The sequence below is a fragment of the Heliangelus exortis genome, chromosome 6, assembly GCF_036169615.1.
Source record: "Heliangelus exortis chromosome 6, bHelExo1.hap1, whole genome shotgun sequence".
NCBI lineage: Eukaryota > Metazoa > Chordata > Aves > Apodiformes > Trochilidae > Heliangelus > Heliangelus exortis.
The window spans coordinates 10,027,823-10,053,972 of record NC_092427.1 but is presented as its reverse complement, the minus strand read 5'-3'; the positions used below and the strand labels follow the sequence as shown (position 1 = coordinate 10,053,972).

Here is a 26,150-nt window from a genome sequence, read left to right as displayed (position 1 = left end):
CAGAAGCACAAAGATGAAGGTGAAGTCCTACATCATAGGTGCACCGTCCTGCTTTAGACAGTATTGTACATATTCTGTGTGTGAAAGTCTCACCGTGAAAAGCTGTTAACAGTGATTTCATTATTGAAGTTTGTTATTTGACACTTTGCTTTTAGGAACCCTCTGATTCTCTTGTAACAAAACAATACCCTTTTTCCTTAACAGAAAGCAGTTGAATTAATGTGCCTTGTACCAAAACGTTGCAATGATATGATGAACCTGGGTCGCCTCCAAGGCTTTGAGGTATGCATTTGCATTCTGCTTTTAATAACAACTAGGCCTGGAAAAGTATTTTATCTTTCTGTGATTGCCTCTACACTCTCCCCTACTCCAGGCTGTTTATCTAGTGCTTGTTTTTCACCAGCACTGAGCTGCCTCCTTCAGTGGGGTTTCAAAGGTGGGAGTGGTGTAACTCTCACTCTAAACTTGTGACAATCTGCCTTTTGTTTCTTCAAAATGTGAGGTCTGTAAAAGCTCCTGCAAGTTTGAATTAGGCTTCTTGTATCCACTGCCAGAGCAAAATAAGCAGTGAACCAGCCTGCTCTGCCTATGTGGAAGGTTACCCAGTATTTACATGTTAACAGCTCCCTCTGAGCTTGGCAACACCCAGGAGGGGGCTTGTGAGTTATAACCCCACAGGTTGCAGCTTGTGGTTTGTAACCAAGCCAATGTAGAATTTGGCAGTCCTGGTGAGATGTTTTAACTCCAAAATCATGTCAAGTTTGTCTTTAAATCTTGTGCATTATAGCATTCCTGCATACAGGTAGGTCCTGGTTTTTGCATCTTCAGAGGTCTTGTGTCACTGCCTACCAGCTTAAGGGATGATGGAAAACTCATGACTAGAGGAAACCCAAGGCACAACAGTAACCAACTACATAATGGGAGCAGTGTTTGAAATTAAGTATACAAAATGGTCTACTTGTGGCCTCTTGCTTTTGATGTTATATGCACAATCAGTAGCAATTAAAACAAAAAAAAACCCACAAACCCAACCTTTGTTATTTTCCTTAAACAGATCTGGATTTACAAGATTTCTTCTTTGATAACTTAGAGGGTTTGTGTCTCACATGAATTCAGTGCTACTCGGAAAACTTGGACTGCACAAAACATACCAGGTCATCTTGTGGGATCATGGTGGTTTGGGGTTTGTAATGTTGCCTTGTCTGCCTCTCAGGGCAAGCTGACAGCTCAAGGCAAGCTGCTGCAGCAGGACACCTTCTATGTGACAGAGCAAGATTCTGGAGTTCAGTCTCGGCCAAAGGAGCGCAGGGTGTTTCTCTTCGAGCAAATAGTCATCTTCAGTGAGCTCCTTAGAAAAGGATCTTTAACACCAGGCTACATGTTCAAGAAAAGCATAAAGGTAAGAAATAGAGGGAGAAGCATATTCTGTTTGATGGTCACATAAGGAAATCTTGGCAATTTTCTATGTTGTGAGACTAGTCCAGCCTATCATAGGTGGACAGCAATTTGCAGAAAACGTTTGCATTTACTTTTCACTGGATCAGAAGCTGTTTAAGACCATCTCTGAATAAACCACTTGGTCTAAATTTACTGAGTAATTTTTACAAGGAATGCAGCCAGGGCAGGTCCTCTGTAATTCATAGCTCCAACTTAGCAAATATTGCTACAAAGACTGCAATAGTCAAGCAAATAGACAATAGTTACTCTTAAGCATGATCATAAAAGCAGAGAAAGGTGTAGTATCCCAAACAATTATCTTAAGCCAAACTGTGAATCAATATTAAGCCTCTATGTGACATTACTGGGAATACTCTCCCTAATGGGGGATGTGAATGTTGCAACAAGACAGAACTATTTCAAAAACAAAACCACACAGTGTTCTAAAAATGCAGCTATGAGGAATAATTAAACCAGCTAAACTATAAACAAAGCTTAAAGAAATTAATCTGGGTCTTAAATAATCTTTCCCAATTATGAGGCTAGAATTAAAAGTAAAACCTGAAGTGAAGCAGGGAAAGCACTTATTAGATTGTTTTAGGGAGTCTTGTGCTTGTTTAGCAAATGCAAAATTAACCTCTGAATGGTAAGTGAAGGTGAAAGAATGCTACAGCACTCCTGGTAGAACAGCCTTTGCTCTGCCTGCAGAAAGCTCAGAGTCTCTGGTTCATGTGAATGTCTTGACAATTCAAACCAGAGAAGCCACTCTGGGATTGGTTTCCTTTTCAAAGCTAGAGGTTTAAAAGAGATGTGGGAGAATGCATTATGTTTGCTCTAAATTTTAAATGTTACTTGAATGTGAAATAGAAGAAAACAATATCAAATGAAATAATGCATAGTAATCACATAGAACTAAACAAATCTATCATAAATGACTTACTGAAATAAAGTCATAATCTTGGCTGGCAGAAACTGCAGCACTTACTGCAAACCCTATATCCATTGCAAGTCCATGTATTTCATAATTTCCAACCAAAGAATATGTTATAGAGGAAAAACATAATCTGTACAAATAAGCAATCGTTTTAACTTAGATCATCAGTTTCATTTTATCTTATTGCTGATTTAGATAATTAGTAAAGCTGGAGATGGAAGTAACATGAATAATTTTTGCTTCAGTTTATTGTATGTGTAACAATGAGGCTTTTATCTGCAGGAAACAATTCCTGAATTGTATATTGTAGATAAAGAGAGAAAAATAAATCTCTCCTAATGTCAATAAAATTAGCTTGCCTCAAGGGTATGAGTTGCTTTTCTAGTTCAGCAGCTTATGAAAGTAATGCTGCTCTCACTGCCTGAGTTTCAAATATTTGTGTGATAATTTTCCAGTCCCTCTTTTCTTCAGTTTGGCAAACAGCTCATTCTCCTATTGGGTGCTTACAGCAAGGGTGGGATCCCTTGTGACCTGTGTGCCATCTGCCCCACCACAGCATGGAGTCTGTGTGCCAGTGGCTCTCATGCTCTGCCTCCCAGCCCCTGCCTCAGCTTCTGGCTGCTTTTGCATTTTTCTTGGGCTTTCCCACAGAGATGAGCTGTGATCTGCAGCAGAGCAGGACGATTCCCTATAGTGGGGACAGTTTTCCAACTCTCTGTGCCATGGGTGTAATCACCTGGCAGTGGAGCTGTGTGATTTCCCAGCAAGAGGCACTTTGTCCAAAGGTGTCACATAAGCAGGCTGCCTTGTCACCCATCTTTCATAACCCTGCCCTGAAAGTGGGCACCCATAAATTGTATTGGGTCTGAATTAGTGAGTTGGAATCTGAGGTGCCTAAAAACTCAGCTAGGCCCAAGTTTCTTTGACCTTCAAGTGCTTTACAAAATCCTGCTGGGCAGGTTGAACCCATGTTCTCAGCAGCTGCCAGGACTGACTTGCCATCTTTGGCTGCTTTTGATACCATCTACTATCATGGTTGTCCAGTTCTCTGGATTACAGTCCCTGAGAGATGTAGGCTCTCTCCCTGCCAGTCACATCCTCCCACATAGCAGAAGGACCAGGCAAGCACTGGAGAGCCCATTTCTTTCCTTTTGGGCCACAGCCACTGATGAGCACTGAGGTCTCTATAAGAATGAGAAGTGCATGTAACTTCAGCTGCCATCATTCTAGTCTGTCAGGGAGATAAAGCTCCCAGATATTGTTCTCCAAGGTCTGTCACACTCAGACTGTGTTAAAATGATGTTCTAGATTAGCAGAGAGCCCTTCTTGATGCAGTGAGGTAGTGTTCAGAAACAGCACTCCCCTTTTTGGGCTCTTCTCAGGTGGGTGCCTTTCAGACTCTCAGAATATGTAAATGGGGAGCCTGGGCAAATGCAGCTCCCTTAGACACAAATCAGGGATTCTGACTGACAAGTTTTTTTCCTGAAGTTATGCAAGGATTGACTTGCTTGCTTTTTTGCTATTGACCAGAGGAGCAAGAGCTCAGAACAAAAGGAAGAGCACTGTCCAGGCTCACTGTCTCTTTCCTTGTCCCCATGTCAAAGAAATTGCAGCCTCTGTGATTCTAAATTCACAGGGACTCCACCCCAGAAGACAAGAGGCTTTTTCCATCTTGCAGATGGAATGCTGGATGCTATTCTGATGTGGAGTCCGTCTCCCCATAGCTTCACAAATATTTAGAGCAATGTGAGATAATTAAAAGCAAATTGCTTTGGACATGAGGACTCCCTCTTTCTTTCTCTCTCTCTGTTTTGTTTGGGGTTTTGTTTTCTTTTTGGAAAAGCTATGCCAATGTACTCTTCTTCACTCTCATAGTCACAAACAGGTCAGGAGAAGTTAAAGTTATGGGTGCACTTCAACAGAAGCCTCCCAGGGGCAGGACAGAAGCTGTAATTGCTGAACATGAGATTTCTAGGAAGAGTGTCTGTGACTACAGTCAAGAGAAGTGGTTGCACACAGGTGACAGTGTGTTCTCCTAGAAAAAAAATCCATCTGTTGGAGCTCTGGGAGACTTGCTGGGTGTTTTTTAGCTGTATCACTGTGCTTGGTCCATTTTAAAATACTCTAATGACTGAGGCTTTCTTTCCCAGGGAGGATAAGAAATGTAAGCTTAAATTCAAGGAATGATAGACTGCGTTAACATCTTAATAGGAACATTTTAACTCCATTTATGTGTTACAGTAAATTTTTAGCACGTCAGGTCTATGTTACCTTAAAATAGAAGTTGTAATTCAAGGCAGGCGGATGTCTGGTGCATCTGTCAGAGCTCTATTAAGCATCATGTTTAGGCTTAAGACTTATCTGCCTAAATCTAGATGAGGCAAATACTTCTGATTATGATCTGACAGTCTGTTATTTGACTCAATTATTTTCAGGAACTTCTCACAACAATTTCATTCTGATTCTTGAGTGGTGTTAACTCATGCTCTGTGTGATACATGCTTACCTTGGCTTGTTTCAGATGAACTACCTTATCATTGAAGAAAATGTTGACAATGATCCCTGCAAGTTTGCTCTAATGAGCCGGGAAACATCAGAGAGAGTAATTTTGCAGGCAGCTAATGCAGAAATTCAACAAGCTTGGGTACAGGATATCAACCAAGTCCTGGACACACAAAGAGATTTCCTAAATGGTACGTATATGGACTTTGCTCTGTTTCCTGAACTCTGACACAATGGGATTTAGAATCTTTGTGTCTTTGGTTGCTCCATGAGAAAGTTATTCAGCAACTTCTTTTCATAAGAAAAATCCAGAGCAGAAAACTGGAGCCCTGCATGTCATTAAGCACTGGGTCAAGTGGTGTCTAGAATCCCTGCAAAAGAGTCCTTGTAATTCATGGCTGGTTATTGAAAAAAGATCACCTCAATGCCACTGTGCAGAGGTCTTTCCTGCATGCCAGCTCTGCCTGGTGAAGGATGGATGGAAAGGCCTTTCAAGCCTGAACTCTCAAGCCTCGCAAGATCTGAACTGCTGTGTGGCCCTGGAGCCCACCCTCAGAAGCTGCTGAGGCCCCATCTTGTATCAAATACTGCAGGTGATTCTGGATTGGTTCTGTTAGCAGCATCTTGTGAACTTTCTTTGGCAGCCTTCTGGCTCCTTGTGTAAATAGGTGATGGGGCCCTGTGCAGTTGTCCTGGGTCGGGTTTAGTTTGTCATTTGTGTTCACTTCACCACACAGTTTGGTGTCATCAGCAAACTTGCTGAGGATGAAGTCAACATGCTGGAGGGAAGGGATGCCATCCAAAGGGACCTTAACAGGCTTCAGAAGTGGACTCGTACAAACTGCATGAAGTTCAGCAAGGCCAAGTGCACAGTTCTGCACCTGGGTTGAGGCAGTCACATGCACAAATATAGTTGGGAAGAGAAAGAATTGAGGAGAGCCCTAAGGAGAAAGGACTCAGTGGTGATGGTGGAAAGAAGCTTAGTATGAGCCATCTATGTGCACTTGCAGACCAGAAAGGCAACTGTGTCCTGGGCTGCATCAAAAGAAGCAGAGAGGTGATTCTCCCCCTCTGTTCTGTTCTTGTGAGACCCCATGTGGAGCACTGTGTCCAGTTCTGGTGTCCCCAACATGAGAAGGACATAGATGTCCTTTAGCATGTCCAAAGGAGAGCCACAAAACTGATCAGAGAGCTAGAAATAGGTTGTTCAGCCTGAAGAAGAGAAGGCTCTGAGGTGACCTTATAGTGGCTTTCCAGTATCTGAAGGGGCCTTCAAGAAAGCTGGGATTGGACTTTTTGCACGGGTGTGTAGCAAGGGGACAAGGGGCAATGGTCAAAAACTTGAAGAGAGGAGATTTAAATTAGATATCAAGAGGAAAATCTTTACTGTGAAGGGTGGTAAGACACTGGAACAGGTTGCCCAGGGATGTTGTGGATGTTCCACTCCCTGGAAGTGTTCAAGGCCAGGCTGGATGGGGCCTTGAGCAACCTGATCTAGTGGGAGATATCCCTGCCCATGCAGGGGGGTTGGAACTGGATGATCTTTAAGGTCTCTTCCAACCCAAACCATTCTATTATTCTATGATTTTCAGATCTCAAGTCCCTCCATAACTCCTGTGCCTTTGGTGGTACTTTTGTGCAAGATCCTTTAAAAATGCTGGGGTTTGCAGGGCTGTATCACCAGCTGCTTTCTGTTCTACTGGGAGCTTTTAAATCTTAGTCCCAAGAACACATTGAAGCCAGGTTGCCATTTTGTCTGTGCAATATCTGCCAGTCAGAGCAAGGTGTATCCCCAGCAACCTCCTATTCAACAAAAAAATGAGAGAGAGGGTAAGGAAACATCTGAACTTGTTTCTTCCAGGGTCTGTGGGAGCTGGGCCTTTCCAAAATGTCATTTTTGCTTTAGGAATGGATTTGGGGAGGTTTGAAATAATATTTCAAAATAAAGATACAAAAAACATGTGATCCATAAACATGTGGATTTTGAAAATAGAGAGGACTCCAATTTAATTAACAATTTTAGCATTGTCTTGCTGGATGAGGAAAAGAAGGGAACCAGCATCAGAGGAAAAATTTTTAAGTAGTACCTGTTTGTTTGTTTGTTTGTTTGTTTGTTGTAAGCAACAAAGTGGGAATCATTACTTTGGAATGTCCAAAAATTGTTTTGTACTATTCATTTCAGAACAGCTTATTTATTTATTTTATTTTAAATTAATTGATCTTATATTAGAAAAGTGTTTTATATTTTGAAACTTAATACATATTCAACAAGGAATCTTATTTGCTTGACTCAAAATATGGCACAGTCTGTTGCTAGCTTTTTTTGATTTGGGGTTTTGTTATTCTGAGGATTTTTTGTTGCAAACTCTGAAGACTCAGTTCATGTCAAAAGAAAGGTTCCCTTTTCTTCAATGATGAGGTTTCGTAGTCCTTTTAAAATGTTAATTTAACTTTGGTTTTATTTTTTTAACAGTTAACAGGGAAAGGGTTACAGGCAAATGCTGTTGGTTACAGTTCAAAACTTTGGCTGAGCTGAGAAGGGAAGTTGTGTTTCCATCCGTGATTCCAAAACCTATACTGGATTTTTGTGACCTGGAATTTAAATGGCCTTATATAACCACTATAAAAGGATTGCTTAAATATGATGGTGAGATGAGCAGTCCGAGTTCTCTGGTTTTGACCAGTTGGTACTAAAACATGCCAATTTATGTTGGTGTGGTTGGCTTTCAATGAGGGCTTATTGGAATAAAAGTAAATTCCAGTTATGACTGACCTTGTGAGAACTCCACAGATGCTACTGCAGAGGTTTTCTGTCCCTTCCACATCTTTCTTCTTGTTTCATTTTTGGTAAATACCCTCGTATCTTCCCAGGACTTACTGCCCTCTCAACCCCTTTTTCTACTGAAGCATCTTCATAGCCCCTATTTAACCTGTCTTCTGAGAGGCCAGCAAGGAATTTGGTGGGTTAGGAACATAATCGTCTGTATCTCTAAAGCTAGAAGTAAAAATAGATTTTATATTAAAACACAGGCTTAAGGATTTGCTTTAAACCTATAAATAAGATCCAAGAAAATGATATTGTATCCAGTAGAGCCTGTCCAGTCCAGAACAATTTAAGTGGCTTTTAGGATGTAATCTTATTGAGGCTGACTAATCTTTAAATACGTTCTTTAGCTTCGCATTTCATTAAAGCGGATGTTTTCTGTCTTCAAAATCATATTAAATCCACACTGAGCCAATGCTCCATAAACTTAACAACAAAATATTCCCTGCCCAAGCTGTCTCTGCTTTTCTCTCTTCAAAAGGGAAGCCCAAAAGAGTACAAGGCTATGTACAAAGCACAGTATTTGCAATCCAGTATTCATCAATGTGAAACATTGTGCAATTACACTGTCATATTCAAAGCTTTTCTATTTTTCCTTGGAAAAGCAAAAGCTGCTAAGCTTGAGAAACAGACTGTACACCAAATGTATGTATATAATGACTGGAGTGACTGTTATTTCACTTTTGCTTTAAGAAGCAAGCTGTAAAGACAATATGTCACTGATGGGTATATTTCTTAAGGAAAATGCCCTTGGTCTGTACCTTCTTTATTTCATGTTTTGTGGGAGTTTTCGAGAGAGAAAGAGAGCATTATGCTAGAAGCCCATAAGAAAACAACAGATTTTGAACAGGAGGCTGGAAGCCAGGCATCATTTTGATAGTAAATGCTGCAATTAATAGCCACAAGCGGACACTCAACTAAATACCATTTAAAAGCACTGAATTGGATAGATTGTTGCTAGATAGACTGATGAGAATTCATTCAGGTCTTCCTGCTAAAGACCTTGCAGCCTAATCTACTGTATGTACTAGGAAAATGTCACCATCTCTGTCAAAAAGCAATATCAAAGTTCTCCCCTCTCCTCTGGGTGATGTGCAGCTGAGGAGAGCGAGTGGCACTGGTACTTAGTGTGGCATAAATACAAATCACTTCTCTGACAAGGGTCACTGAATAGGTTTTGGAGCCAAGAAATCTTCTGTATCACTGCGGGTCTATATTTGTGTCCTTTTGAAGAAATCAGTGATCTAGCATTCTCCTTGATTTTTCTCTGTGTTGTTCTCCAGTATTAAATGACTTTTGTTGGAGTAGTTCTGCCTCTCTCAAGGAGTGCTACAGAGTATGCTGGGTGGTGCAAAGCCTTTTTGTTTTTCTTTCCTCTTCCTCTTGTTGGGAAAGACATTCCTCTTGTGGTTCCCTGGTTGAGCTGGTGCTGTGACATTATGTCCTCTGTCTGCCTCTTGCTAGACTTGTCTCTCTGCATTCCAGTAGGTTTAGTCTGGTGCATGTACACAGTATTAACTGCCTATAAATCATCCACTAAAGCCACATGATATGCAAAAACAAAACCCATAGGTCTGGGGATGGTAGTCTGAACCTAGCAAATCTGTTCCTTTCCCATTCACTGTGAATCCCATCACTGATCCCTTCTCCTCCAAACATAACAAATTCTTTATTTCTTTACCATCTGGCATATTTATCCCTCATTTTCCCACTGTAAGCTCTTGCCATGACTGAGAAATGTACACCCTCATAAGCAGACTTTTTTTAAAGGGTTATGAAACTGTTTAGTGTTGCTTATGGGTATTTTCTGGAAAGGTCTGGACTGCAGTATTAATGCATTTGTGCCATCTATACCTCCTCACTTGCTGGTCATTTCTAGCAGTTGCTTTGAACCTGAGTAGTTCCTATGGAAAGCACCTGGAGAGCCAAGTTGCAGTGCATCATGTCTGAAGAGTAATAGTGACACTCTCATGGGAATGCACAAATGAGACTTATGGCTGTTTTTCTGATTATAGCAAAATTCACGGCGAATGAGCTGAGCATCTCTTATTCAGTCTGCCATTTATTTTGACTTTAGGAGATGATTAATTAGTGCAATTTCAAAGAAAATTAGTGCAGTCACATATGCTGTGAGTGGCAAATATTTTAGCCTGCCGTGTTGGTCAGAGGAGCTGTTCTTCACAGCATCATGGGGTGCCATATTCTTTTCATGCACAGTACAGTGTCAAATGCTTGTGGCCTGTCTAACCACGAATGTGCTGTGTGCTTCCAAGGGTGGCATCTCCTCTTCCTGTTTGGTTTGCAACTTTGGTACCTGTTCCATCTGAGTCATCCCACAGCATGGGATGCTGTGCAGCCCTTTACAATGTCATTGAAAGCATATATATATATATATATATATATGGCTAATTTATATGGCTAATTTTTGTCCTTTTTTGCAGCTCTCCAGTCTCCCATAGAGTACCAACGCAAGGAAAGTAGCTCAGCAGTGCTGAGGCCCCAGACTGGTAGGGTCCCTCAGCCCAACAGCCGACCCTATTCCTCTGTCCCAGTGGGGTCTGAGAAGCCTCTGAAGGCTACAAGCCGTAACCCATCTCTCCCACCCCTGAAGATATCTACCTCCAATGGCAGCACAGGGTATGAACACTCACAGCCCGGGGACAAGTATGAACAAAGCAAGGTACTGAGCTCATCTAATAAAACATGATCTCACAGCCCATTTCTTATACCACAGGTGATCTGTGAAGTTAGCTTCAGTGATCAGCTGACCAGGTCAACAGGAATCATCATACTGAAGCAATGGTGTGAAATGTGATTGAGGATTAAACTGAGACTGCAAAAGCTCTGTTGTCCAGACTTGTGGCACTTCAGCTGGGCAATGGAGACAGAGCCTGAGCCTGGAACCCTGAGCCTGGTGTTTTTCAAGGCACTGTTTGCAGATCTGGTGAACTGAATAACCATTTGCAATACTGACATCAGTAAATAGTCATCACTCTCCAATATCCATTAACCACCCATTCCTGAAGAGGGCTGCTCTGATGGTATAGATGTGTTTAGACCTTTTCCCACATAGCACCTTGCAGGGTGCCAGCTGAAGGTTACAATTTGGGTGCATGTGCACTGCACACAAACCACCAAAGTGTCAGTAACCTTCAGTGGTGTTTGGACCCTGCTGCTGGCTGTGGTTGACCAAAGCCAGTTTCCAATATGACCTGTATTTAAGTTCATGAGGTGTGTGACTATTGATTCAGCTTCTAATGCTGAGCCTTCGCTGGTCTTTTCCCACATTTGGCTCAACACAGATTGTTCATCTTTAGCACCCTACAAATGAGAAGATGGCTGGGGCGCTGGCAAGTTGTGAAATCTAACATCAAGTAGGAGGCTGGTTTGTATTGGGTTGCTGCTGCCTTTCAGATCCTTAAAAACTCTGTCTACCAATGTGAACTTTATGTGTTTTGTATTTTTTTTTCCCGGTACAGTTGGGCTGGAAATGAAGCAGTGGGATTGCTGCCAGAAAAGGCAGGTTCCTGAGTGCCACCTGCTCACCAGTTTCTGTTGTGTCCATTTTCACAGACTGATTTGGGAGGGTGCAATGGGACCTCTTCCATGGTGGTGATTAAAGATTACTATGCACTGAAGGAGGATGAGATCTGTGTAAATCAAGGAGAGGTGGTTCAGATCCTTGCTATCAACCAGCAGAATATGTTCCTGGTGTACCAGCCTGCAAACGACCACTCTCCAGCTGCTGAAGGATGGATCCCTGGCAATATCTTGGCTCCCCTCACTAAATCCACAACAGATAATAGCGACGGAAGCATCAAGTAAGTGCCATGTTGGCTTCACTGGGAGCACTTTGTGGATTTTTTGAGGAAAAGAAATAATAAATACAAATAAACAAACCCAAATCGTAGGGAATTCCTGCTGATTTTTGTCTACAGTGCCATTGGAACAAGCTGAGTAGTCAATCCACAGCATCGGGCAGCCATGGTGGATAGATTGGGTTTTGCTTATTTTCATTTTGTGGGGTTTTGTTTATACTTTGGAGAGAAATAAAACCATAGATGGTTAAAGAGATGTTTTACTTCACGCCATTTTACACCAACATGGACCTGCTTGGACTGGACTTATATTTATATTGTAATAAGTACTAATCTATCTATTGGTTATAACAGCATCTAGCAAAAAAAAACAACACACAAAAAAAATCCAGGCCCTGTGTTGAACTGAGGTTTGCTTCTCAAGGAGGAGAGATTTTGTTGTCTATGGCAATTTCTGTGTACAGCTTGTATCTTTTTTTTTTTAAATTTTATTTTGGTTTGGTTTGTTGTTTTGATTTTTTTTTCTGTTCGCAGTAATTTTTGTAATATATTTTTTGGTTTGCAAGACCCCCATCCAAGTACATTCCTGTATAAAGTATTTTGCACTATTTAAGAAAAAAAAAAAAAAAAAGAAAAAAAAGAAAAGAAACAAACTCATATTGATGAAGTCAGGTTGTGCAATATAATGAATAGTCACAATGTTCATCATTGTACCTGAATTGTAACTAATTTTAAATGTACTATTTTAAATATGTAAAATAAATTTTCACCATGAGCATGTTTTAATGAGGTAAAAGAAATAGTTTGACCCTTTTTGGTTTTGATTTGTTTGTTTTTTGCTTTTTTTTCTGTTTATAACGTTTTGTTGTTTATTTAACAAATGTGTGGATATATATTTTTCTTTTCTGATTTTTAGAAATTTGTCAGTCTGAAATGACTAATGCAAGAAAGTGGTTTTTTGGTATTAAATACAGAAGGTACAACCCTCCTTTCAGTAATACCTGTTGATTTCTTTTAACATCTAAAATGACTAGATGGTAATGCATGATGTTTGCTACAGATGGTGTTACGAGTACCTCAAGGCGCAGAATTGACCACGAGGAAAGATTTTGTGACAGACTCACTAAAAACAATAATTTGGTCTCTGCTGTAGTTTCAATTAAGAGAAATGATGACTTTACCTGGCAGTCAGCAATGAATGCTGCTATGAATTGCATGTTTAGCCAAAGTAATTGCTTAGCACGTCTCTTGCACATCTGCCACGGCCATTCCTGGGTTCTTCTTTAGCCACAATACTGCAACCACGTGCCTGTGCATTCACCCACAGCACCAGGCTCCTGGTGAAGACTGAATTCATGGCAGCTGGACAGTCAAATTCTCTGTCAAATTTTGTAGTCGTATGAATTGTGGCCAGGGAGGCCTAAAAAGTATTACATTTCTTTCTTTCTCACTGCGGTGAGATTTAAAAGTTTTAAATAATGTTTTCAGATTCAAACAGCTCAAGCAACCCTGCAACCAAAATGATGTTTGAGTAATAGAAACCCTATGGGGAAAAGATGCAGAGCAGCTGTTATCTTCAGCCCTGTCTCATGTGCCTGATCACACTGACTAATTAGTATCAGTAATAAAACTTCTCTGTTGACAAACGCTGTACACAAACATGTGGTTAATCCAGTGCTGTTAGCACCATAGAAGAGGTCAGGGAGTCCGTCAGACACGTCCTTGACTCTTCCTGTCTTGAAGGAAAATGTAACAGTCCTGAAGCGTTGGAGAACCTCCCCTGCTCTGCTCATCTAATTTGGACCTCCTCCCAAAATGTCCAAATTTCAGACAGCACCCACTTCCAAGCTGAGACATGCCAGGTGCTCCTTGTGCTCAAACACGACTGACCGTGCCAGCTGCTCGAGATGGAGGCACCACTGCTGGTTGCAAAAACATCAGATATGTCCTGGTTCAGTCTTGTATCAGTACAGGCAGCAATTGAGAGGTCATTAGTTTACTTTTTTTATTTTTAATTTTAATTTGACCTGCTGTTCACCTCCCATCAGGTGCTAAAATATAACCAGAAAGTGCTTAGGAATGAGGTGCAGTGCTGATGGGGCAGTGTCGGCTGTGCGGGGCATCCTTTGAGTCCTACCTTGCTAACATACTGCGTTTTATTGGCATCACAGGTGATCCTTGGATTACATACAACTTGCTTTGTAAAATGTATCAAGGTACTGTAGAAGTGACGTGTGCCAGACATTGGGCTTAAGCATGCAAATCAAATTTGCATGACTTAAAGGTCGGCAGCTGCTTTGAACCTGGATCCCAGCTCATCACACTGCTGTTTTGAGAACTTTCTGCTTTGGACAACATACCACATCCCAATCCCCCCCACAACCTGTCCACTATTTAAACCAAATGAAATTCATGCTAAGAACCATTTTGATTTTTTCTTAATTTTTTGTGTCTTCTTTGATATGCAAGTTTCTGCTGTCAACACAACATTGCTCTAACAAAGGGTGACATGGTCTATTATTCTTTTTTTTTTTTTTTTTTTCCCAGAATAAGATCATTGGAGCAGTAATGAAGGGAGTACTGGAAATCATTCCTGCTGTGATGGTAGCCAAAAACCATGGGCTGGCTGATGCCCTCTCTAACAGAATTGGCAAAATCAAATGGAAATCCTTGAGTTTGAGAGGCACAGCATTCTAGGAAATTACTTATCTCTTGGAAAGTTTATGATGTAGCTTTGTGTTGAGCTATTAGTGTCTTGAACAATATGTAGGGAGTAACACTTTAAATTTCTTAATTTTTTTAATTTGCTCTATTAAGTAATATGTAAAGAACGTTCTCCTGTATTTACATTTGTTTCACTGCTTTCAACCAACAATTCCTAAGACCAAATTGACTTTACCAAAAATAAAATAAATTTCTATTTGTGGCAATTCAAGACAAAGTCCCTGAAACCAGATGCCAAAGTTCTAGTTGCCTGCTTCCATCATGGGCATTTTTTTTTTACCTGCTCCATGCATTTAAACAGCAAGTGTGGCACAGCATCTGCTTTGCAGAACTCTTTGGTTTGATTTTTAACTTCAACTCTCATCGCTCAAATTGAGACAGGTGTATTGCTGGTGGCTTTCACCTTCTAGGGAATTGCAGTACTGGCAAATGTGGATGCTGGTTCCCCTTTCCAAATCCTTCCTTCCTGCTATGATTTGCCCTTTGATTGCTGCGTTTTTTGGTACAACAGGAAGTCTTGTTCATGGCATACCCTGCGCATGAGAAAGCGGGCGGAAAAGGAGAGCAGTGGCAAAAATGAAGCCAATGGGCCACGTAAATCCAAGGATATTCTGGGGAACAAAGTCTCTGTTAAAGTGAGTAAGGCCACCTGAAAGATGTGTGCTGCTCTCCTGCTTCCCATCCTTTTCACCCCCTCTAGCATCCTCTCCTGAGAGAGGGAGGGGGCAGTGATTTTGGGTTTAGTTTTTTTGTTTTGGTTTGGGTTTTTTTTATGTGGTTTTTTTTTTCCCCCACTTTATTTATCTTAATTTTTTTTTTAGTAACCATTTTAGTAGGATTTTTGCATGCAAGATACAATGCAGCCTTTGAGCCTTTGTTTTTTAATTTTCTTTTTCCTGCCATCCCACATGCAAGTAAGTAATCTTCATATACAGAAAACAAAAACATCCACACATAAGGTTTAATAATTGATCTTACAGTTGGAACAGTAGTGATTTACTGACGTCTGACTTAGCCCAACCTGCAGCTTCAGTGGTGAGAGATCCACTGGATGAAAGAAGGGATTTTTCTGAAGTTGAGTTTTCCTTAGGCCACTATTTCACCACATCTTAAGAACAGGGGTTATCAACCTTGAGATGCTTAAGATTTTACATCTGGGGAGATGGTCTCAGTGACCTTTTTCTTTCCGTATTATCAGACAGGGAAGAGATGCTGACTCTGTCTTTCCAGGAGAGGGTTTTGTGTGTGTCTGTATGTGTGTGTGTGTGTGTGTGTCTGTGTGTGTCTGTGTCTGTCTCTCTCTCTTGGAGATCTCCCAGTATGGAAAAGGTTGAGAACTGTGGGGTTAAGCTCCATCTTCTGCTCTGGGTGCCTGACTCCTGTGCTCCAATTCAGAGGATCCATCCCTATAAAGCGACCATGAGGCCTGCTCGGGACTCACCTGGGGTTTTCCCTCCCAGCAGAGGCAAGCAAACACTTGGTGTGATTTTGACACAACCAAAGCCCAGCCCTGGTTCAAGAAAGCACTTGAGCATGTCCTTTGGATCAGCCCCTCTCCAGAAGAGCCCACAATTGAGTGGTTTCCTTTGTGGAGGCTTTCTGTCTTTGTAAACCTAGCAAAATAGCCATGGCATGTGCAAAGGGAGGAACCCTGCCCCTGCAGCCCGGGCAGTCCTGGCACCCATTGCACCCCCACCCAGCCTGGGGGGTCCTGGGCTCAAGGGGAGACACTGCTCCAGCATGGTGGCCACAGTTCTTCCTCCTGTTGCTTCCTTGCTGGCTTTTCTACCTGAAAGACTTACAGAATCACTGCTGCTTCCTGGGCAAAAGCATGTCTTTGCCTTCACTTTCCTTGTTTTGTTGTCTGTTTAGGTTTTGTTTCTTTTTTTTTAAAGAGCATTTTCTGTGCTGTTACCCATTTCCATGCTGCTCACAAATCCTATGCTGCTTTGCCCTGTCTAACCAATTTCTCTTCTAATCTCTTGTTCTCTTTCTTCCTCTTCATGCTGCCAAACAAGGAGACAAACAGCTCAGAGGAATCAGAATGTGATGACCTTGACCCCAATACTAGCATGGAGGTAGAGACAATCATCCTTGTGATCTTTTTTTCTAATTTATTTTTTAATTTTTTTTCCTTTCAAAAAACAGGTGCCCGTTTTGAGATGCCTTTGATAAAAGGGGGGGCTGGTGGGTCTGTATCACTCATGGACTTAGGTGCCAGTTAAGTGTGAGTGACACAAAGTACCAATTCTGGTTTTGCCAAACTTTGAGCTGGAGTTCAGGCTGCATTTATGGTGGGAGCAGAGGAGGAAGCTGAGGAACAAGCTCCTTCTTTCAGTCACTGTTCCCCACCTGGGACCTCATTCAAGGAAATGGTAACACATGCATGTCAGCTGCCAATAAACATAGCAGCTTTCTGCATTAAAAACACCTCTTGCTCTGGCACTACACACTGAACTGCTAGGCAGGCTTGTGTTATAAATCACTGGAGCAAACATTGTCTCATGACAACTGTGCTTTAAATTAGCTAGAAGATCAGAAAAGACAGTACTGAGTTTTTTCCTTTCTCCTAGCAGAGTGGGGAATTGCATTTCTATAAAGGAAGGAGAATAATAAAAGTGGTTGAATGAATGTACCCATATCACAGAAGATAAATAGACCCAAATTCCAATACATTACACCACTCTTCTTCCAGCTGCCAGTTCTACTGGAGTGACTGGGATGTACCTTGCTGAGAGAGTCTGAAGGAGGTTAAAATCATGAAGAGTTGCTTATCTGGTTCTCCTCAATTAACATCTTGCAGGACCCGTGGGTGGTTTTTTTTATTGTGGATAGTGACCACACCATGCATTTGTATGCAGTGTACCAAGGCTGAAAGACCTTCCTACTGAAACAGGCAAAGACAAGGTTCAGAGAGACCTAAGTCACTTTAAAGATGACAGGGTAGATCATTGGAGAACAGAGATACCTGTGTCCTAGAAGATCTCCAGGATTATGTTAGCCAGGCTGCACTATAAACATCCCACAAAAGAAAGCTGATTTTCCTCCTGAAGGTGTAGAAGAATTGTATTGAGATGCACCATCTCAGCTATTAGCCTGAATCCTCTCTTTTATTTCAATTGTGTTGGTGCAAATAAACCATCCTTGAGAAGAGGGTGTGTGCTAAAGGAAAGCTTTTGACTCCACTGACATCCTGGAGTGTGATCCCTGCCATTAAACTGCATTATTCTCAAGAGTGTGTTTGCATTTGCAAAGAGCATTTTGCCAATCAGAGGCAGCATCTAGAAGTCTACATGTTTGTTACAAGGCAGTTATTGCACGTGGGTCTGTGTAAGCTTTAGATCACTGGAAATTGCCTTATGGAGTAAAAGGTTGCTGAGCTAGAATTGTCTTGTACAAAACAAGTGAGAATTGGGTGAGAATTGCTGTGCTTTTTGCAGAGGATTTCTGTGTTTTGATTTTGCCCAATAGGAGGAAAACCCAATGTTTTTAAATTGTCAGTGAAAAAGTATCTGAGTCCCTATACTGGTGGCAGTTCTAGTTAGTTCTAGCAGGGGCCACTTTGATTTGGGTTTTTTACCATGGCATAAGCTACTGTTCTTGCCTGCCTCCCTGACATTCAGGAGAAAGAGTCTTTCTATTTAAACCATTCACTGATGTGAAGTCTTAGCTGTGGTATGAATCTACTGCTGTGGAGTAGCTGTGCTTTGTATGTGACTTGATTTTTCCTTAGAAACCCCATCTTGCATCTCCCAGGACACTTACTGGAGGTGACAGTGTCACTGCTCTACAGTTCCCAGGAGCCACAGTGTTTCTCATGACTTGGAAAGCTCAAGTCTGCCTCCAAGGAAAACTCTTTTGGGATGAGCAAATGTTTAAGGAAAATAAGAGTGTAACTCTGGGGGTGAGCTATCAGGGGCACACTGCCCTGCAAGGAGCAGCATGGCCTTTGCTTTCTGCTGGTTTTTGTACATCTGCACCCTGGTGAGAGTGTGGCTTGTTCATTGGTCTGTCAAAGAAATATTGGGGGGGAAGGGATTGCTGGCACCCAGTATAAACTAAATAAAACCATCCAGAGGGAGCAGGGCAAGAACAAGGTCAGAAAATACTCAGGAAGCCCTAGGCCACGGGGAAGTCTAATCGGTAAAGGTCTGGGGTATTCACTATTAGAATCCACAGCTGTTCTCACTTTCCCTTCATGATGAGTGTTTGGATGCTCCTTTTCAAATGCATCGTGAGAAATGAACTATTTTGAGACCTTATGAGCTGAAGTCCTCCCTCATGAAAACAGAGGTAATGTAATCTACTTCCACTGCCAGAGCCTGGTTTGTCAGTATTTTAGGCTTTGGTCTTTGTGTCCCAGGCTTAAGGAACTGTCAAGCAGCTGTGCTACCCCTCCACCCTAACCTGCATGCACGCTGAAAACCAATCTCTCCCTGTTTTCCTTTCCCTGCTGTGTGGTACATCCCAATGGAGCTGCTGGTGAGCTCACGGGTGAGCTGGAGACAGAGTAGTCACTCAGCCCAAAGAGGGGAAGACCTTGTTCTCACACCTGCCTCAGTTCCTGACCAGTTTTATAGACACTGGGAGTGCTGGTAGAAGGGCTGTGTCCTTGCCACTGACATTCTGAGGTGCATGAGACCCTCCCTGTGTCATTAAGGCAGCGTCATCTGTAGCTCTTATTTCAGCCAGGTAATAACAGGGTGAGGCACCTGGCTTCTCTTACAGGACTGTGCCCCCTGACATCCCTCTCCCTCCCACTGTGCATGAGAATGTGCACCCAGGGCTGGAGTAGAGGGATTGGTCTCTAAATGCAAAGCAGCTGTATTCATTACTTGGAAATGTCAGTGCAATTTACCTCCAGCCCACTCACTGCACAAGAAGGTGGTAAACGGGTTGCAGTGTCCATGATGTGGCCACAGCTGCTGTGGCCTCAGATCTGGCTTTGCTGGCTATTTATGAGATAACCACATGCCTGGTCAGGTGAGTCTAGATTTCTAAAGCACTTTACCTTTGTTTTGTTTCAAGGGCAACAGATAGAAATAAATGTGGAGTCCATGTGAGAGCAGGATACCAAAATGTTGAGTGACTGTTTAAAGAGCTAAAATGCCACTACTGTGCTTTTGCCTACATAGGGACATGGAGAACTGGCCCTGGAGAATGTTCCATTTATTGTAGCTTTGACTAGAAATAGTATCTCTTTGTAGCTTTTCGTTAGCTCTTTGTCAGTGGGTAATGAAAGTGCATAAGGATGGAAATGATGTATTTTCTCCTAGTTTTCTGCTTTGCCCTTCTGTTTCACTAAACAGAAGGTGCAGACTCACCTGTTAGGCAGGTGAGTGCAGGAGCAGGCACTTGAGGAGCATAGGCAGCCATGTGAGAGAGAGGAGTAGCCTGTATTTAAGAAAGATCAGAGATTCCCTTCTCACATGTCTGTAGTTAATTGCACAGGGACAGGCAGGTCTGCTGGGAAGGTGTATGCCCTTGTGAATCAGTGTTATCCACACCCATGTCTAGGGTCCAGGACAATGACATAACTAATTGTCCTACTATTCTGTGTTGTAACATCTCATGAGTTTCAATATTGTTGAAGGGATCATAAGTCAACCGTGCAAATCCCATTGGGCTACCTCTCTCGTCTAAGTGAACAACACCCTTCCAGCAGTCAGAAACCCCAACTGAGCTGAACCTCACCAAATTCAGCAACAACTCTCCCAGGCTTTGAGGTGGACCTTGCATGTAGGGATCTGACATGGGTCCAGAAGTTTTGGTTCACAGAGCACGACTCCAAGTGCAGTGCCTTCCGAATGGTCCTGAGCAACACACAATTATCACCCAGTGTCTGGGGTTTGTTCCAGTTTCTTAGCTGTGTGAAGGAGAGATGAAGCCCAGGCCCAGACTGAGTCAGTGGAAGTGCCATCATTAGATTTGTGACCTGGGATATTGCCAAGGAATGTAAGTTGGGTTTCATAATCTATTTCATTTATGACATTTTAGCATGTTAAGAACTACTCAGAGACACTTGGAGCAAGATAAGCACTAGGAAACCATACTGTAGGGAATATTGTGTTATCAGCCCCACAGTCCAAGTGGTTGAGTAAGTAATGGTTTGGTGGCCACAGCTTTGTATCTAAATCAACATTCAGCTCAGGCCAAGAATTCCCAGATGCTTTAGGCAAATATCTTCATCCCTGCCTTCAGCTATCCATCCCCAGAGCAGACCTCACATACTCACTTTGCAGGCTCTTGTACAGTGCTGGTAAGAAAGCCTTTCCTGTCCTGTCACCACAGTATGAGTGAGTACAATCCTGAGAACCCCCCATGTTTCTTTGGGGTGACCTCCATGGGTGACACCTCTGTCCTGCTGCCCTGAGTGGCCAGGGGTTGCTGAGGGTGACCAGGAGGGTGGCTCAGACTAAGCTGACAGCACAGGTGCTGTGGTTCAGCTTTTGGAAGAGGAGGAAGTGACCCCCTACTTTTGCAGGAATAGGGTAGAGTGCTACAGCAAGGTTCTGGAGTGGGATAGTTACTTGCTCATTTTATCAGGAAATGTCTCTTGTTAACTTTGTGGTTTTTAGAAGGGTGGAGGTGTCAAGCACCGTGAACTTGTTCCCCTAAAAGTCTCACAGGAGAGGTTGACCTGGGCAAAGATAGTTTGATAGATCCTTTCCTACAGATTAGTTGGCTTAATTCCTCTGTAACTATTTCCATTCTGTGTGTGTGACTCATTAATACTTTTTTGTTTGTTTCTTTTTTGAGTGAGGGAGCAAGGAACATGTTGCTGACTCTGCTACCAGCATGAGCAAATGCATCAATATGTAATTTTACCTCAGTGAACAAGAAGTGCCATGAAGTGTTTATAGAATGCTGAGTTGCTTATCTTGGAGTAAACATGCCCTCTGCTGTTTAGATAAAGGATGGACCTTCTTACAGAAGTCTTGATTTGCAGCCTAACCTTGTGCTTTGGGGGGAAAAAATATTCTCGCTCCGGTTTTGGATGCACTTAAAATGGTCCCTTGAAATGGGACTGAAGGGACTTTGGTGCCTTAAAATGGGACTGAAAGGTGGCACTGGAAAAATCTGTGTCCCTTCTGTGCACTGTATGGGGCTGGGCTGGTCTCACTGCTCCTCTGGGGAGGTGGGGTAGGCATGGTGAGGACATCCCTGTGCCAGAGAAGCAAACTCTGCCAAGGTGAGAAGTCCTTTCAGGCAGCTGAGCTGTGCTTGCAGGGTGTTTCAGGCCTGACCATTAGCATTGCAGAACTATTCCCACTCCCCACCAGACACAGCATGGGTGTACAAATGAGAGAGAAGCTCTTGCTAAGAATTAGGGATGTCAGAGTCACTTTGTAAGTGGGCTTTGCTGCTCCTGCTGCAGATGCCTTTATATCTTTATAACAAGAGCTTAACAATCCAGGAAAAACGTGGCCCAGTACTGCAGAATAATGAGTTGCTGGATACAGCATCTCTGCTGCTTTTCTACAGCCATTACACTGAGTGAGTGACTCCTTTTTTTTTTTTCTCTAAAGATGCAGTACTCAAACAAGCTAACAAAAAATCTGGCTCAAAATCTGGAAACCTGGTGGCCTGCTGCCCAGGCCCTTTTGTGGGTATTTGCTTAGGTATTATGGGTGAATTTGGCAATAATATCCAAAAGGACATTTAGATCCTCAATTGCTTCAATCCTTGCAGGTCCCCAAAGGCATTCTATTACACTCCTCGTGTCCCTTTCTTGGTTTGACCCCTGAGATAGCACAGGCTGGAGAAGGGAGAAGAAAGGGCTATTCTGGCTTTTTTTATTGAATAAGCCTGGCCTATCCCCTTAGTTCTTTAACTCAGACCCTTTCCCTCCAGGGGTCTTTGCCTGATCAGCATTAGACCTCACATCAGCTGAGAAAGGGCCTTTCCTTGTCACCCTGTGTGGGGTCTCTGGTTTTAGCCATCACTGTATGAGCAACAGAAAGACTCCTGGCTGCAGAGGGAACATTACAAGTTTTCACCCCCACTGGACCAGACCACAGGTATTTCATTCCATAAAAAAAAAAATCCATCTGATTTCAACTGCATTTATATTCCTAAAAAAAAAGCCAGCCTTGTTTCTTAAGTGAGTGCCTTGCTGACTGAGTTTCACCCCTTAGGGTTTGTGTTTGCCCTGTGTGGACCAACACTGAAGATGGTGTGAGAAGTTTTTGTGTTGGGCAGTTCTGTCCCAGTGGGTTTGCTGGCAGCTGCAGTGGTGCAGGTGGTGTTTGCTGGGATTCCTTCAGGGGATCTCTTGTCAGCACAAGGCCTCAGGTCACCTTGTCCAGTTCCTGGCTGCCATGGCCAGGGATGCTCAGCTGAACACTGGGCTGTAAGATCCTTGTTCAAATCCCATAGGCCCAGAGTGGGGTTTCAGGGCTGAGCCTCATGTCATTTTCTGGAGAGAAGAAAAGTGTAACTCCACAAGAGCCATGTAACCAGCAGCATTTTTTCCACCTGTTAATCTGGAAGCAGTGCAGAGTACTCCCTGAGAGAGGGATGTGCAGAAGCTGGGGGTCCTGCAACACACCCCCACACCCCCCCCCGGGACTCCACAGCTGCCCTTCAGTCTGTTCAGGACCTCCTTAGGGTGAGCAGGGGTTTTAACACAGGGAACAACATGTTGGAGAGGGACATCATTTATCTCCTTTTCTCTGAGAGAGGTGTCCCTTGGATTTGGAGCCTGCTGTGTTTCCCTGGGAGCATCTCTGGCAGCATCACGTGCTGCAGGTGCAGGATGCTGGCCCCCCAAGTTTTGGTGACAGCCAGGAATGTCAGCTGCATTTCCCTGCCCATAATCCCCATTTCCATGCACAGCACCTCACCCTGCTCACCAGCAACCCACCCTAGGCCCCTCACTGGTGGTGATTTCTGCTCTTCACAGTAAAGCAGCCCAGCTTTCATCTCTCTGTGAAAGCCCTGAAAAAGAAGAGAGTTTGGAAGACTTACATGGATTTTTGACAACTTTTCCAGCTTTTTTGCATGTGCCATTATTTCCAAGAGGCTCTGGGAGATGCTTGACAAGTCTGTCCATAAGGGGAAGCAGCCCCCAGCACTGGCAGGAGGCTGAGTGGACATGAGGTATGTGAATGTCCTCCCAGGGCAGCAGGGACTTACTCTGGAGCTCTCCTTTCCACCCATGGGGATTAAAAGCCTATTTGGCAAATGAAGACATTTTATCTAAAGGTCTTGCACTTATCTAGAACTCCATGGAGCCTGTCATCTCCTGCCATCTGTCCATGGGCTGCAAACCCTCCTGGGTCTGGGAGCAGACGTGGGAGCCAGAGGAGCTGACTTCTGGTTGCAGATCTGGCTCTGAACCTTTGCTTTCCTACTCCTGCACTTCTCACCCTGTCATTAGACCCCCTTCTTCAAAGCAGGCCTAACCCAGTTTCCTAATTAAGTGATGTATTAAATGATTTTAGCATTTAAGCATTTCTCTTGTGGACAGGCTTTTATTTTTGGTTACACATGCAGCACTTAAAGCAGTGATGTGGCTGGAGGGGTGTTGTGACATAACATTTTATTAATTAATAGATGGACTTTTACGTAAGGAAGTATAAATTTTACCCATTGACTCTTCCAGTATTACCTAGCAGTGGTAGTTTTCTTTCTGATACTTCCATGGTGAGGCAAGGGGGAAAAAACTTTGATAAGGCAATTATTACAAATGATTGTGCCTTGGAAGTCATTAGAAATGGAGCACTACTTGTTTATAGATCTATCCATTACATTCACCACTGTAGCTGCATCTTGTAATGAATCATTTAGAGGTATAAAATTAATATAAAGTGTTAGAAGTGTTTCTTTCTCATGAGCTCTAATCCTTCAAGGATGGAAATCAGTGAATACTAAGGAGATTTAGTGCATGCTTCAGGGCAGGAAGGGGAGGATAGATACATATTCCAGTTTGGCCAAAAACCAGACAAATGAGGATGTATATGCAGATGAGTTGATGCCTGGGGTTACTAAGTTGGTAGGAGATGATCTCACTGAATGAAAAGTGGCAAGTGATGGTTATCCACAGAATAGCTTCTTCTTCTTTTGCTGCATTGTGTGAGTGATACAAATTAATCATGAAGATCCAGCTCTCCTTTTGCACATGCACAGGTGGGAGAGATGATGTTGTTCTTCATCCAGTGTCCTCTTGTACCCCAAGTTCTTACTGCCCATGGGATCCAGGGGCCATATGCAGGTCCTGGACCTGTGGAGCAGCAATCACTTCCTTTGAGCCCCTCCCCCTTTTGGAGGCTTCCAGGGTGGCCAGAGGTCCACATCCTGGTGTCTGTGCCCATCTGCACCCTTCAGATGGGGCTTTGTGCACTTTCCTAAGTGAAACCAGGACCAGGAAGAAGGGCTGGGAAGAAGATGACCCAACATGAGACTGAAAGAGCCAAGCTGATTCCCTCACCTGCTCAGACTCCTGCATGTCAAGCTGAGCCACCCCATCACAGGGTGACATGTTCTCCTGCTCCCTCCCCACTGCAGAAGTGCAACATGGCTTTAAAAAAAAAAAAAAAAAAAATCTAAAGACTGCAATAGTATTTAAGTCTTTAGACTTAAAGAGTCTACTCCAGGGGTGTAGGCAGAGGTTGACCCTTTCCAGGATGCTGGAAATGAAACATGTGAAATCTTGCTGCACTTGGGAGCATCTGAGAGTCCAACGGACTGACTGGCTACAGGGTAGGAACTGAAACCTTCATTGCCCACATGCAGCAGCCCCCACTCTTTTCTAGAGTGCAGAGTGTAAAGCACCAGCACTGCTGGATTGTTTCAGCCAGAACCATGATCATGGTGTTCTCTATGGGTGTGTCCTGAGGGATCGAATTCTGGATAGTGCTAGGACAAAGGGTAGTCCTCAAATAGTGAGGAATTTGTTGATGTAATGTATATTTCCATGGGGGAAAAAAAATGAACTTTTGTCAGGGGTGAGTCCATTTGTGCCAGGTTCATTCAGTCTTTCTGGTGGTGAGGTGGGAAAACCAACCCTGAGGTCTCAGTGCTGGTACCAGAGGTTTGTCTGGGGCTTTGAAGAAGAGCTAAAAAAAGCAAAATGAACCTGAATCTTCCCAAGTGCCTCCTTGAATGGCACCCTAAGCCATTAACCTTGGAAAACTATTTATAGAGCAAAATTTAAATGTAATCCTTGAAGATGCATCTACATTATTTTGATGGGTTATTGCTTCTGCTTGATGGCCTGATTTCTGAGCCACTGCAAAAACTCCAATCAGCTTCAGCAACCACGAATTAGGTCACTGCCTCATTTTTCAAAATAGCACTGAAATAGATAGTAACAAAGATACATAAGGTGAGATAAACCACAGTGGTGTTTGTGTTGCTTGATGTCAATTTATTAGTTTACATTTGGAAAAGAAGGCCTTGCAATATCATTACAACAGTTAGTGAGGCTAAAATGTGTACAATGATGTTGATGCTGCATGAGAGAACTTACTGGTGTTGTCTTTGCTGTTCCCAACTTTGCCTCCAGGGCTACATGAGATAATTGGTATATATAAGCCACAGAGGGACAGTAGCTTTTCAGTCTTTGCTGACTTGATCAATTAACTGGTTAGATAAAGTAACTCTCAGTCATCCAAACCCAGTTTCAAGTTGGAAATTTTCCAGCAGTCCAATGAAATGACTGAAATTTTACTTGTGATAGACTGAGTTGTTGCAGGACCTAGTGTGTTCAGGAGGTGAAAATAAGGCAGTGTATTTGTTTTAGTGCTTTCCTTTTCTTCCCTGAAGCTGAGCAGAAGTTAAAAGACCTCTCCCCAAAGCTGGGTAGTGAGCAGAATGCTGGTGAGACATCCCAGGTGCATGCTGACTACAGGGGTGACCTGGGGCTGGGGCTGGGCACAGGGGAGCACAAACCACCTCTGCAGAAAGG

At 42.9% G+C, this 26,150-nt stretch overlaps 1 protein-coding gene across 25 annotated transcripts in view; it reads left to right on the top strand.

The window, feature by feature from the left end:
- KALRN (kalirin RhoGEF kinase) overlaps positions 1-26,150 on the top strand; it is a 495,003-nt gene that overhangs the window by 451,876 nt on the left and 16,977 nt on the right. For 8 of the 25 annotated variants that reach the window (XM_071746600.1, XM_071746604.1, XM_071746602.1 and 5 more), the window contains 7 exons: positions 205-282; positions 1,214-1,399; positions 4,893-5,064; positions 10,139-10,377; positions 11,271-11,518; positions 14,751-14,874; positions 16,258-16,317. In XM_071746600.1, the coding sequence (XP_071602701.1) occupies positions 205-282; positions 1,214-1,399; positions 4,893-5,064; positions 10,139-10,377; positions 11,271-11,518; positions 14,751-14,874; positions 16,258-16,317 (1,107 nt within the window). The other 17 variants (XM_071746617.1, XM_071746615.1, XR_011726470.1 and 14 more) reach the window with 16 other exon arrangements.